The 14,388-nt window shown below is 43.6% G+C and overlaps 1 protein-coding gene across 2 annotated transcripts in view; it reads left to right on the top strand.

The window, feature by feature from the left end:
- Positions 1-13,396, top strand: part of mrtfba (myocardin related transcription factor Ba) — a 42,003-nt gene extending 28,607 nt beyond the window's left edge. For both annotated transcript variants that reach the window (XM_038274100.1, XM_038274101.1), the window contains 12 exons: positions 791-866; positions 1,131-1,292; positions 1,385-1,563; positions 1,662-1,790; positions 2,177-2,424; positions 3,952-4,123; positions 4,416-5,381; positions 7,633-7,740; positions 7,902-8,036; positions 8,133-8,252; positions 10,048-10,108; positions 10,356-13,396. In XM_038274100.1, coding sequence (XP_038130028.1) covers positions 791-866; positions 1,131-1,292; positions 1,385-1,563; positions 1,662-1,790; positions 2,177-2,424; positions 3,952-4,123; positions 4,416-5,381; positions 7,633-7,740; positions 7,902-8,036; positions 8,133-8,252; positions 10,048-10,108; positions 10,356-10,861 — 2,862 coding nt within the window. In that variant the 3' untranslated portion in view covers positions 10,862-13,396. The remainder of the gene's footprint in view (positions 1-790; positions 867-1,130; positions 1,293-1,384; positions 1,564-1,661; positions 1,791-2,176; positions 2,425-3,951; positions 4,124-4,415; positions 5,382-7,632; positions 7,741-7,901; positions 8,037-8,132; positions 8,253-10,047; positions 10,109-10,355) is intronic.
- Positions 13,397-14,388: the final 992 nt, after the last annotated feature.

The following is a 14,388-nucleotide window of genomic DNA, read 5'->3' as shown; positions in this document are numbered from 1 at the left end:
AAAAATGTAATCAGAAAAATGGGGTTCAAAGAATAAGTAGTTGTTAGCAACAGTGCTAAGCTCCAGTGAGCTGAATTTAACTGATCCATTCCTATTAAAATGGTGTTAGGGGCCCCTTAATAGCTGAAATATCATTTTCCTAGTCAAGCCCCTAGAGGATGTTGTGTCAAAATCAGCCGTAAAAAGGAAAATAAGTCACATACTGGTTTCTTTTGAGTAAGAGTAACTTCCTGGTCCTCAGTAACCCACTGTCCTGTAGGTTTGAGTAGCATTTCTGCTTCAAGGCTCCTGATAGAAACGGTTGCCTCGCATGCTGTGCTGGTGAAACCATCCAATCATGGTCCTAGGCGGGTCAGGTGCTCGGCAGCTGGAGAACACCTTAAACATGCAGGCTGGTGGAACGTGAGGACCCAGCAGGGTTCACAAGCTCTTCGTTGTTCCAAACTGCACTTTTTTGTTTTTCTGTCTAGTTGGAAGAATTTTTTTGGGGGGGGGGTTTAGAATCCACTAGAAAATTTAAGAGTCTACAGATGCTTTCCTGTGTTCTTAATGAACATCCATCAAAGAGAATCTGCTATGTTTCCCCTGAGGCAGAGCGAGGAGTGAATATATACAGAACAGTGAATATATAAATATGTTAATGAGAAAATGAACATAACAGTTTATGTAGCAAAATATATTAATCTCTTTGTTTTAGTGTTTTTTTTAAATGACTCTGACTTCATAAAAGTGTTTTTCTAATGCTCTAATAGGTATGTAAAGCATTTACTGTATGACGCATTTCTTTCAGACTGAGAATTTCCTCAAGCACAAGATCCGCAGTCGTCCAGAGCGAGCGGAACTGGTCAGGATGCACATCCTGCAAGGTGCTGATAATCCTCAAATTCTTTCTTTTCTTTATTCTCTTTGTTTCCTGTTGAGCTTTAAAAGGAACCGAACAAAGTGGAAGTTCCATCCTTCCTTTAAAGAATCAGTTATTGTTAAAACAGCATAGTGATTCCCTCAGCTCCCTAATATCAAAAATCTCTTCCATTCCTAAAACCTTTATGCCGTTTTTAAGCCGACTGACATTTCAAGGTGTTTGACATTTTCCTAGAATATGTGACATTTTGGTTTCCGTCGCTCTCCAGAGACCGGAGCAGAGCCCTCACTGCAGGCCACTCAGATGAAACTGAAGAGGGCTCGGCTGGCTGACAACCTGAACGAAAAGATCGCCCAGCGGCCCGGTCCAATGGAGCTGGTGGAGAAAAACATCTTACCAGTGGATTCCAGCCTCAAAGAGGCCATAATAGGTTAGAGACGCGAGTCACACAGAGGGACGTATGTCTGTGTTGGACAGCAGGTGGCTAAAGTTGTTATTGTTTTACCCAATGTTTATCTGCAGTTGGCCAAGTGAACTACCCAAAGGTTTTGGATGAAGACAGCTGCTATGATGCCGTGTCTCCAGAACAGCCGGCCAGCCAGGAGTCTCAGAGCTCCGCCCCCTCACCAGGGGAGAGTAAAATCCCAGAAACCCCATCACCTGGCCCAGCAACAGCAGTACTAACTACTACCATGCTGCAGGTCAGAGAAGGAGCTTCCCTGAATGCTTTCCTTAAACTCACAGCGCAAATGTTTGTTTCAGTATTCAGCTTTTCACTATTTCTGTTGTGCTTCTCCAGCCCCTCCCAACAGCAGACTTCCCAAAGCCAGCCTCAGCCATCGAGCAGCCTGTTAGCTGTCCAGCGATCCACAGCGGCCCGTCCACAACTCCAGCTGCCCCTTCTAAACCAGGACCCACTCTGGTGAAAGTAAGCCACTGCCTAAAGCTCCCCTGAATAAAACAGTCACACCAAACTCGTTAAAACTACAAACCTGGAAGTAACAGCCCCTAGTGGCTAAAAGTTGCACTGTGCCGCTTTAAGCAGCTTCCAAAAAAAGGGACTAAATTCAAATGCGCTGCTCATAAATTTGTTTTAAGTAATATTTGGCTTTGGCCCAAAAGATAAAATCCCAACAAAATACAGCAAAGACTTGATTTTCCCCTGATGAAATGTAAAATGTTATTTCAGAACCTGTTAAATAATGACATATAATAATGATAGTCATGCTCCCTATTATTGGAATTTAATCTAAGACATTTTTTCATCTGTTTAATATCATTGAAAGATTTCAAATGTTTTCAATCTAATTGCAGCAAAGCCAACAGAAAACTCTTTCAGAGAAAACTCGCAGCAAGAAGGGCAAAGAGCAAAAGTCAAGGGTGAAAAAGCTGAAGTACCACCAGTACGTCCCCCCAGACCAGAAGCAGGAGGCCAGCGAGGCTCCTATGGACTCTTCATATGCTCGCCTGCTGCAGCAGCAGCAGCTGTTCCTCCAGCTGCAGATCCTGAGCCAGCAGCAGCAGCACTACAACTACCAGACGATACTCCCTGCTCCTCTGAAGTAGGTCTACCCCCACTCCAATACCCCATAGAACTACCAAAAACACGACACACGGAAACTATGATTTATCGATTTCTATGCATCTAGTTTTGCTTTTATTGCAGATCCAGGCCAAAAATGATTAAAATAACAACAAAACCATGTCTGATAGGAAAAACTATAAGGATGCTGCTACTTTTACGGATGTTTTCTCTTATTTAGACATACAAGTAGTGTTGCGCCGATGCCATTTTTTGGCCCCGATACCGATACCCGATACCTGGCTGTACAGTATCGGCCGATACCGATACCATAATAATGTAAAATAATTGCCATCATCGCTTTGTCAAGCTGCTGCCTACCTTTGTGAAGCAGGAAAAAATCTAATACGAAGTGAATCCATTAGAACTTTTTAATAAAAAGTTCTACTGGATAATACAAATAAAAAGTTTTTATTGCCTACCTGGAGTGGGCGACAATAGTTGAATAAACTTATGGCTCTCAAAATGGTATCTGTGCCCTATTTGTTGGTACTTGCCGATACCGATACCACCATTTTAGGGCAGTATCGGCGCCCCGTCCGATACTGGTATCGGTATCGGTGCAACACTACATACAAGCTGCCTTTTTAACGTGGCGCTGCTCTCTAGGTCCAGACACTGGTTTAGTGAAGCAGGCTCAGGATAGATGGAAGAACAAATGTCTGTTTTTCCACTTCCTCCTTTAATATAATACCATTACTGGACAATCAAGGTCCAGAAGGTGAAAACCTTGCCTAGTTTTCCTTCATCCTTTTACTTAAACATCTGATTAGTTTCTATGCTGTGGAGCTGCAATGCATTTGCAATATAACCTCAATTCTAGAGGTGAGTATTGGCATGAGTGTTGTGATTCGATACATGTCGCGATACTTGGGTCACGATACGATATTATCACGATATTGCAGTATCACTATAAATTGCCATATTTTCCCCAGCTATCAAAATCAAATGATGAGATAAAACAGCAAGTGCTGTATATTTTCATCAGAAAATATTGATTAGGTATTATTATCCATGATGTTTGGGGTTTTCTTCCACTTTGACTGCCTCAAATACAGATTTGGTGCTGCACGCACAGTTAAAGGGCTCCACAGCGCTTTCTGCCAGAGTGGTGGTGCAGAGGTATCCCATTTTCCCATCAATGTTTTATGTAACCATTTTTTTTTTTAATCGATACTAAGAAGTGAAAGATCGATATTATATTGGGCAGCCGAATATCACGATATATCGCCAAAATGATTATTTCCCACACCCCTACTCAATTCAACACAAAACAATTTTTAAACACTTCATATTACATATAAAAGGAGATTGTCTCTCTCCCTGCAGCCCTTTAGTTGGCAGTAATGCACTCAAAGTGTGTTTGAAGAGTGTAACAGCGAGTAGAAGTAAACACTTTTCCATTCGACAGTCACAGTAAATGTACAGGTTTTGGGTTGCCCACCTCTGTAGAAACTGATCCAAGCATGTGGTTCTGTCAATAACTCCACTTCCTGTCTGATTTCAGACCTGTGGCGGAGGGGCAGAGCAGCAGCGTTGGTTCCTTACCCACCTCCATCGTGGTCTCTTTGCCCGCCGCGCCTCCACCTCCTCCTGCACCTCCTGCTCCGCCTCGACTTAACAACCTGCTGTCCAACCGCAAGCCTGGAGTCCTGCCAGCCAACCTTGATGAAATGAAGGTCCAACCACAAACCTTGCTTTATTTAAACTGCCTTCTATGTGACAGACCAACCCAAAGCAGTTCTGAACTTTGAATCTGAAGGAAGATTTTGTTTTTTCAGAACATTTTGAGCACTGTTTATATTCCTTCCCTTTTCCACCGAAGCCCCTTAATAAAATTCAGTGCAGCCAATTTATTATCTGCTTTAGTTTTGTTCTTCCTTATCCTGGTCTGTCTCATAGAAACCAAAGTAAGAACTCATGGGTTCCAGCTTGTGCTGTGGATGGTTTTAACCATGTCTGTGTTCTCAGGTAGCTGAGCTCAAACTGGAGCTGAAGCTGCGTGGCCTCCCGGTGTCTGGAACCAAAACGGATCTGATAGAAAGACTGAAGCCGTTCCAGGAAAATGCCAACACCTCTGCCCCTCCCACCATTCCCACCGCCACGTCCTCCGCCTCCATCCCTATGGAGGTCACTACAACCACAACGCCCACCATCATCCTTCCAGTCCAGCAGGTGGCCCCAGAGATGATGTCCTCCACTCCACCTAACTCGCCCATTCCCTTTGATCAGTCCTCCCTCCAGCTGGATGTAGGAATGTCTGAAGCTTCGTCTGAAAACCAGAAGGGAAGCTCTGGTTCCCCTCAGCAACCTTTTCAGGTTCCTGAGGAGAAGGACCGGCGGCTCCATGAGAAGGAGCGGCAGATAGAAGAGCTGATGAGGAAGCTAGAGCAGGAGCAGAGGCTGGTGGAGGAGCTGAAGATGCAGCTGGAGGTGGAGAAGAGAGGTCTGATGGACCCTGTGTCTGTGTCCCCCTCGCTCACCTCTGTGAGTTCTGCTCCTGCGGCCCTGAGCTCAAATATTGTAAAAATGGAGGGCCCGGTTCTGTCCAACTGTGCTTCCACAACAGTCACCACTCCAAACTCCATCCATGCTCTCATCGGCCCCCGTCCTCAGCTGGTGAAGCTGGAGGACGTCACGGTGTCGTCAGGTAAACCTCCGCAGCTCCAGACCCAACAGCAGCGCATCACTCAGATCCAGCACCAAGGAACCACAAGCCCCCAGACCCAGAAAGGACCTCAGAACCAGTCCCAGCCTGCGGCCCCCAGCCTCCAGCAGTTCTTCATCACCCACCCTGCTGGGATGTCCCAGGTGCTGGGTCAGCCTCAGGCGCTCCTGACCCCAGCCGGCCAGCCCGGTACTCAGATCTTCGTCCCAGTCTCGCTGCCCAACAACGCCACTACAATCCAGCTGCCCAGCAGCACCGTCAGCCTGCAGGTGATCATACATTTTAGTGCTTAATAAACTTATCCTGGTTGATATTGTCTCATGTTGTAATCCCAGATTTGAGATTTGAGAGAAAGGAGAAGCTCGGTGCAGTGAAGTCAAACTAAAACAGTCTCTGAATCTCTATGAACAGATACCTTTAGATACTTTGGCAGATTACCTGTTGGATCCAAGTCTGGACTTCGGCTATGCTGTCCTAATCCCTGAATCCTTCCATGAATGGACTTGCTGCTCCTCCTCTAACAGATCTTATAAGCAAAAAGACATTACTAGAATAAACACTAGGTAGGGCTATAATCAGAGGAGACTGTAATGTTCAGCAGAGTAGGACCAAGTTTAGCCAAATGGTTGAGTCCATCAGAGGAGCTCATGTTGGGGGCTGTGCAACCCAAATAAGTTTTAATATCTCAGACATGTGTTCAAAGGTGAATTGATCTGTTTCCTTGGGTCTGTTAACTTCATTTTATTGTGTTTTTATGTTATTGGCATTTTATCCGTTGTATCCACTCTGCTCTGTCCAATAGTGTCTTGTTTAAAGTTGTAGGGGAATCATATTTAAATTTCAAGTTATTCTGGCTTAAACATGTATATAAATGTACTCTTTATCAGATATTGTCCCAAAATTTAGAAAGTTTATATATAAAAAAAAAAAAATCCTGCCTTAAAATCTTTTTTTCTTTTTTTTTTTTTCGTTATCTTATTCAGGCCAGTTAGTTATACGTCAGCCTGAACACCTAAATTCAGCCAATCATATATCAACGGTCATCTGTCAATCAAATTTTTTCAGTCATAGCATCTTGATTCATATGTCGCAGCTAATATACACAACGGTTGAAATAAGAAATAAGAATCATTTACTTTACCATTGAATTCTATCCCAGTGTTCACTGGGATGGGCGTCTGTGTCTTCGGCAGGCGTAGAGCTAACAGAACTGGCAGTGTTGCGAAGCAAGGGCTCAAACATGTACGGCTGTAAGCCTTCTACACCAAACCAAGCTTCTGCCATCCTGGCGTCCTCTTCCACAACATCTTTGTCCCCACTTTCCTCCTCTAAATGAAAAATGTATGACGGAGGAGACTCATCCACGACCTCCGACGCAAAACTCTCCTCCTCTTGCATGTTTCCGCTGTCCATAGCGTTCCTTGACAGTGTCGTTTCTAAGTTGCCAATTTAGTGCTACTTGGTCCCAATGGAATTTCCCATTGGGAACCTACTAGCACTAAGTTGCTAACTGGTTAGTAAGATGCTTCCGACAAACCGGCCACAACCAAACTTCCCTGCGAACCTTCCGCGCAACAATCCCGCCCCTTGACAATCGAATTGACCAATCACATTCACTCAAATCACTCAAATCTTGCAAATTCGGGCACCACTTGGGAGAATTCGGAAATGCAACGGTTGGAACAGCCTTTTCCCTACGACTTTAATGTTAACTGTTCTTACCTCCTAATTCTGGCATAGTTAGTTACATTGATGCTTTAAGCTGACTTGTTGATAAATGTCCTAATTCAAATAAATAAAATTAAAATCTCTGGCTGCTCGTCATCCTGCTGGAAGGTGAACCTCCGCTGCAGCTTTGGGTCGTCTGCAGTCTTTAACACTCTTTAAAGATTGTTAGATTTAGCTTCATCCATCTCCTATAGACGTATAGATTCTTGTCCCCCAGCATGATGCTGCCATCACCATGCCTGACAGTGTTGATGGTCTCTTGCTCTGCAGCATGTGATCCAGAAAGTCTCTTTTTGGTGTCAGCAGAATGTTTGAAGGGCCCCTCTATGGGATATCTGGCCCTCATCTCAGTCTATTCCCTGTTTAGGCCAGAGTATATCTAGATATGATCTCTGCAGCTCTTCCAGAGTCACCATGGTGCTCTTGACTACTTCTCTGATTAATGCTCTCCTTGTCCAGTGTGCTGCTGGTGGTCCGTCCTCAGATGATGGATTGAACAGAGCAATGTTCAAAGCTGTAGATGGTGCCTCTGGTCTGTCTGCTTGGTTACCTAGACTCAGACCCAAAGCAGCTGCAGTTGGTCTTTTCAGTGATTAGAGGACTTGTGAAAACGTATTATTTCTGCATATCTGAGGAAAGGAGGATAACTGAAAACTGAGATCTATTTTCTTTTTCTTACGTCGGCCCTATTTATTTGAAACGTAAATATTTGTGATTGTAATGTTGTATAATGTGAAGTTTGAGGTCTGTTATGGTACAAATCTTCTAAAACGACTTCCTCAATCTTCTCAGCCCGTGTTGAAGGCGTCCGCCTCCTGTCCAGGTCTGATCCAGTCTCCACTTCCTCAGCTTCAGAACACGACCACGCAGATATCGACCAACCAGCAGCCTCTGCTGCAGGTCAGTCAGTCGTCCAGTTGTTTCACTACTTCTAGTTCTCACCCTGTGTGGGATAGCTTCATATCATCCAGAACTGTGATGCAGATGCGTATAAGAATTATAGAAATTAGAAATAGATTCTCTGAGCTGTGTTGTTGTTAAGGAAGTGATGGTCTCCACAGACTCTGACCACTTCTTTGGGGAACCAGAGCAGAAATGAGATGAATCCTCAGCGTTTCCTTCAGCGCTCTCCAGACAACAGAGTGTCTCCACAGACATCCCCCAACCACCAGGTCTCCAACGGACCCCTCAGCAAGGTACTGATGATAGGCTGATCTGGTTGTTCTAATCTGACCCCCCAGTTTCAGTATTTTATTCAGCTGCTCATCTTCCTTTCCATCTCCTCCCTGCAGCCGGCCTTCATCCTCCAGGCCCCCTCCATGGGGAATCAGCTTCCAAAAACCAGAGAGCCCCCCCGCTACGAGGAGGCTGTCAAACAGAGCCGCAGTCTGCACATCAACAACGCTTCACAGGTGAGTTAGCTTCAACGTGAATCCTCTAAAACCAATCGGCTGCAGCATTAAGAACGATGACAGACGGCTTATTATTTTCTAATCAGATCTAATAGACCCGGCGTCTGCAGATTGCTCAAACCAAAGTGCTTTTTTATCCTCAGTCAAGCTAAATTTAAGTAATTTAGAGCCACGATTGTTAGAAAAAGGCAACTTAAGTGTTTTTGTTAAATATTAAAACCTTTGCAGAAAGAAAAGTTATCTTTTTCTTCTACTAGATAGTTACATGTGGAAAATAAATATTTTCTCATTATCTATCTTTCTGTCTGTCCGTCTTTCTAGAAAAGGATATATTTTAGAATCGGATTAAAAGAAGAATTAATCTTTTTATAAAAATCCAACACAAAAAAATGAACAAAACTTGTTTCTTTATTTAAAAAGATTAGTTGGTTCTTTATTCAAAGTTACTGAAGAAGCTCCACAGAGCTGCAGGATGCAGACCCCATCAGTAATGTGATGGCTGCAGAGCTGGAAAGATGGAGGTTAAAATATTTTATAAATAAATACATTTTTTTAACCTTTCTGTTGTCGACTGAATTTCTTGGTTGATCCTGCATGAAGCTCTAATTGTTTCTCAGTGATATTCTCTCCTGATTTATTTATTTTTTTATTGAATATGGACCAGAAAGCCCTTTACCACAGCTGCACAAAAGCAATAAACAAAAGACATCTTCAGAACCGGCCGGTCTGCATCTGGACACGATAACTTCACAAAAAAGCACCCCAGTCAATATATTAGCCTCCAGTCAAAAAACTTACTGGTGATCTCCAATGGAGGATTTTACACCATGGCATTGCCACAAACCCGTTTTTATCGGTTATGAATCGGGGTGTTTTAAAAGAGTGTCCTTTCTGCGGTCTGTTTGAAGATATGTTCCCCGTTTTTATGTAATGCACAAGACTAAAGACAATTTTTAGCCTTTTCATTAGTGTTTTTAGTCTTTTTGTGATGGTTTTTATAAATGCTCTTTTTACATGAAGAGTTTGCCAGAATAGAAAAAATAAGCCAAAGGCCCGACTTTAACATTTTTTAATCAGTGAAGCAAAGATGGCCATTTACTTGTCCCACAGAGACAGACTGCAGGAGGGACCTTATCTTGATGCCGTAACTTTGTGGAAGTGCAACAGTAAAGCCAGAATAAAGCTGGATGTTCACTTCCTCAGAGCCACACAGAACATGGAGGATTTTATTCAGTTGTGGGGTTTTACCAAAATTTTATATACCGTGTCAGAGGAAGGAAAACTGCAATTTAACAAGTTCATCATTTAATTATTTTTAGCTGACACTTGTTTTTATATTAATAGTCATTTTTAACTGACACTTGTTTTACATCAGTATTTGATTCTATCGTTTAAATTGTGTAAATAAAGTATTTCCTACAGGGTATATATGCATTTTGTCTTCCAAAGCGGTCTCCAAAAAAGGCCTGCTGAGCAGCAGCAGACTGTCCACAGACCAGATCTCTAATCTATTATCAGACTGATGTAGCTTAAAAAAAACTTAAACTGTTTATATTAATGAATAATCAGTTTTCTAAAAAGAAGCAACAGTCATTCAGGTAAATTCTTTTCAAAGCTAGATTTTCAGGCCCGCTGTGACAGTCGGATGCTTAAGTGTGGCCCAGACTGACATCCACACCGTCGGTCTCACTCCTCTGGGTTCCGTTTGGGAGGAGAGTGGATTATTTTTCACATTGAGAACTCAGACCAGTTTATTTCAGCGTGCTGATGGACAAATGTCTTGATGTCTTTCCAGGTTCCCACGGCGACAAGCCAGCACATGGATGACTTGTTCGACATACTGGTAGAGAGCGGAGGTGGGTGGTGTTTTAAAGTGCAAACTTCAGAGAAAGTAACTCTGAGCAGGAAACCGTCAGTGAGACTTGAGTTGATTGGTTTGATTTAAATTTTTCCTTTCATCAATGTAATTCTAATCATAAAACTGATTTTATGCAACGACTCAGATCATCTTAAATGTTTCTGTTCACCAGAATAAACCTGCTAGCATTTGTTTTTCCTCAGAGGAAGTCATGGTTTAACTCCACATTCTGTCTCCTCCTCCAGAGATCCCTCCTTTTATCCATCAGGACCCTCCCGGCTCGCTGAATAAGACCCACCCCGTCACAGCCAGTATCACTACCCTTCCTGTGAACACAGCCCTGTCCCGCTCGCCGCCACAGATCCAGCTGGCTCCTCCTGCTGCCCTCGGCTCCGTCGGCAGCCCCGGCTTCTCCCCGCTGGCCTCAGACAACCAGCTGGAAGCCTTCCTGGAGCGGACTCTGGCTGAGACGCCATCTGCGTCGGACCCTCGCACTCGGGGCCTGATGGAGGAGCTGCAGAGCCACCTGGCCGACCAGCAGCTCTTCATTCCTATGGACACGTCAGATCTGTCGTTCCACGATTCCTCCCCTTCCCCGTCTTCCCTAAACCTGGCCATGTTCGACCCGAACCTGGATAACATGGAGTGGCTCGACATCACTATTCCTCAGAGCCCTGCTGGCCCACCCATGCCGACCGGGTTCCCGACAGAGTTCCTGGAACCACAGGACATGCAGCTGAACTTTGACTGACGCAAAAACGAGAGTCTGAAAGGAAAGCAGTTCGGTTAGGAGGAGGGAACTCGGCATTTTGCTCTTCCTTTGCCAAATCCCTCTCTTCTGTAATCGGCAACGTTCTGACTCAGGCAGATCGGCGAGCGTTCAGTGTTCGCACAGCTCTTCTGCGCAATGGCTGCACAAAAAAAAATGTAAAAGTCGAGGAGACGAAGCCAAATATAGAAAATCAGAATGGATATTTTTGTAAATTAAAACACACTATCGGAACCTTTTCAGAACCGTCGCAGATGGTCCTTTCTCTGCGCTTCGTTTCACTGAGACGAGCTGCACCTCAACAGAAAAAAAACAGCTTCTTTTACAGACCAGCTGAAGGCATATCAATATGGTGGACTTTTCACAACATGCTCTTATTCCAGGATGAAGAACAGATCAGAGCGAAGTCTCCTCGTTCTCTCACTACATTTTAAGGCTCTAAAACACGCTGGTCCTGTCAAATGGACCAATCAGACTCGCTCGTCTCCTTCAGGCATGTTGCGACTAAACCGTAGATGGCTGGTCGGGATCAGAGCTATGCACTAAAGAGAACAAAGAAATGTAAACACTGCGTATCCGAGGCGACGCCTGATGACCAACGTCGCCGGTTGTCCGTCTCTCTATAACTGAATGTAAATTTAAAGATATCAAGTCAAACTTTCGAAAAGACGGCAGCTTTTTTTCCCTCTTTATGAAACAGAAGAAAGGGAACAAAGATCATTTGAGACACTGAAGCTCGTCTAGGTTGGTCTGCTAGCAGCAGGTAATATCATGGATGCTAAGGTCTTTGAGCTGTTCACATCTAGCTGTCACTGCTCTAAGTTTAATATTACTGTCACTCTAGATAGAGCTATTAGGAAAAGACCAAGAGCTCTGAGTCACAGCTACGGTGGCCTGTAGGCTAAACTCTGTTTATTGAAATATTTGTACTTGCATTCCAACCACCAACTTCAATCAGCTTTAATGGGGTTATTATGACTAAACATGAGGTAACATGGTTGTGGATGGAAATTTGAAACTTTTAAATAGATTCTCAAGATGGACATCTGGGATTCCATCGATTTCTCCAGTGCTTCTTAATGTTTGGTTAAGATGGATGTTATCAGACCAGTTGTCAGGTTTAATTATAACTTTTACAGACTTAGGCTTTGGATTTAAACTAACCATGAGCTTTACCACCCCACAGCATGATGATGCTACCACTGTGTTTCAGCATAGGGGTGGTTTGTTTAGCAATATATGCACTTAATCGAGTTAAAGTTAACAACTAGCAGTGCGTTTGGACCTTCTGTAGTAAAGTGGCTCTTTTCTTTCAGAAATGTGTTTGTTGAGCTCTGGCAGTTTGCAGTACCATACCTGTCTTGTCAGCACATTAGGTGTTAAAAATATTTTCCAGCTTATATATCCCTCTCCTAATGCCACTAATTAAGTTGAAGGAACATAAAGTCTAAATTGTCTCAGTCTGTTGTGGTTAAATAATTTTTTCCCCCATGTAGGATATTAATATAAATAATTCACAGTCTCTTCTGTTTTGGTCTGTCACAGGAAGTGAAACAAAAGAGCATTGAAGTTGGTGGTTGCAGTGGGTATGAATATTTCTGCATGGCTCCGTGTTTCTGTCTGTAGCGTGTCTGTTTGCACATGTATGTATGAGGGAAGTCAGCATGTTGCCATGTTGGCCCTAATGCGTATCTTTCCTTCTGTCCTCTGCATGTCCATGAAGGTGGTCACAGTTTAGCCGTCAAGACGGTTAAGATAAAAATGTCTGCTTTTTAAACCACTTTGTGCTGCAGTTATGTCCATGGCCACTGGAGGGCGACTACCTTACGTCTTCATGTGAAGCAGTGAGCCCTGCTCCTCTAGTTCAGACTGTTTCTTCCTCTTCATCACTTTGCTGTGGTTATCTTCCTCACTGAATGAGCAGCTGTTAAACTTTCACTTTATTCATTTTCCTGATTGGCCGTTTTTAAGCTTATAAGTCCGGCCTACTTGATGTACCCTGACTGTTAAATATATCGAGTGAGGACTTCCTGTGTATATTTCTGCTTTTTTTTTTTATACTTTACATCCAACATGCAGAAAGCTGTGAAACTGCAGTGAAACTACGTGGGACTCTGATGACTGACAGCTGCTCTCCCTGTGAAATACTGAACCGTCTGTCTGATCCTTCACCCTTTGTCTGCGACAGACGTGGTTTAAAAGCACTTCATATCTGGGTGGATCAGTGGGGACGGGGGTTTATTGATGTTTGAACGCCATTAAGCCAGACTTCAGCGCTGCATCTACTGCTTATTGCATGCTCCCCCCTCCCTCCACTGTCCGTCTGTACCACCCATGCCATGCCTCTTGTTGGAATGCCATATGTTTTGCACATCTTGTACATATTTATATAGATGTAATGCATATTTTTCTACATGTACCATCCATGGGCTTTTTATTTTGTAAATACTCTAGAGATGTGTATATATGAGTACAGTATGCTTTTATGTGTCAATAAAACTGGGTGTACTGTGAAAAGCTTCCAGCGTTTTTTGTTATTCCAGCTGAACACTTACTATGATGCTAATCCCAGTATTTTTGTTTTTTAAATGAGCGTTCAGAGCAGAGGAACCCAGAAAGCCACCACATTTGAGTTCGTAGTGAGTTTAAAACACTGCTTGGCAGCTCATGTCCATGTTTGCATACAGACATGCATCTATTTTGTTTGTTCACCCGTACGTAACTGTTTCTCTAACATGGAAAACAGGGATAAGTGATATCAAATGCCACACATTTATTTTGGTTTGAGTCAGGTTTTGAACCTCTCAGATTGGTTCCAGAGCTGATTCTCCAGTCTTTGACGTCACTGTTGGGGTTTTCCCCCCCTAGCCCGGGGTCCTCTTGCGTATCCTTCTCTGCTGGGTGCATCCATTCCTATATCTGCCCTCCTCTGTGTGCCTCTTTATCAATCTTGGGCCCTGTAGGGTGAGTCTGGAGCCGCCCTTACCTCCTGTTAAGCAAATTTCCTCTGAGGAAGCCTTGTTAACCCTTCATATATGTGCATACTCATGCATTCACACCGCAGAAGCTTGTTTTGTGGTGTTCATGGATACACACTAAGTACTAAGCAGCAGCTACAGATATATGCAACCCTGAATAGTATGGTTTAATGACAATAGGCTTTGCTTTCCAAACACACACTAACTGTGTACCTAAGGGATACCCGTTGCTCTTTAAGCTACTTTGATCTTTAGTATGATTGACTTGTCCTGTTTTGGCTGTTGTTTTGTTGTGTTTTCTTTCCCTCGTCTCAGGCAAACTATGTACATCTCCTGCGTCTGTCTCTTTCTGTCTCCTCTTAGTTCTTATCCCCTCTCCCTTTCTCACCTCCATTTCTGTTGTATAAAATGTTATTCCCTAAATGGTGGGGAGTGGCGGCCTAGTGGAATCCTGAGGTTCTGGGTTGGGGCCCCACTCCCACAGGCTGCCACTCTTGATTTCTGAGCAAGACCCTTAACCCCACACTGCTT

This window comes from Cyprinodon tularosa, unplaced genomic scaffold (assembly GCF_016077235.1).
Source record: "Cyprinodon tularosa strain WSP-4 unplaced genomic scaffold, ASM1607723v1 ctg90, whole genome shotgun sequence".
NCBI classification, from domain to species: domain Eukaryota; kingdom Metazoa; phylum Chordata; class Actinopteri; order Cyprinodontiformes; family Cyprinodontidae; genus Cyprinodon; species Cyprinodon tularosa.
The sequence above is the reverse complement of the archived record's forward strand: the minus strand, read 5'-3'. Positions and strand labels throughout refer to the sequence as shown.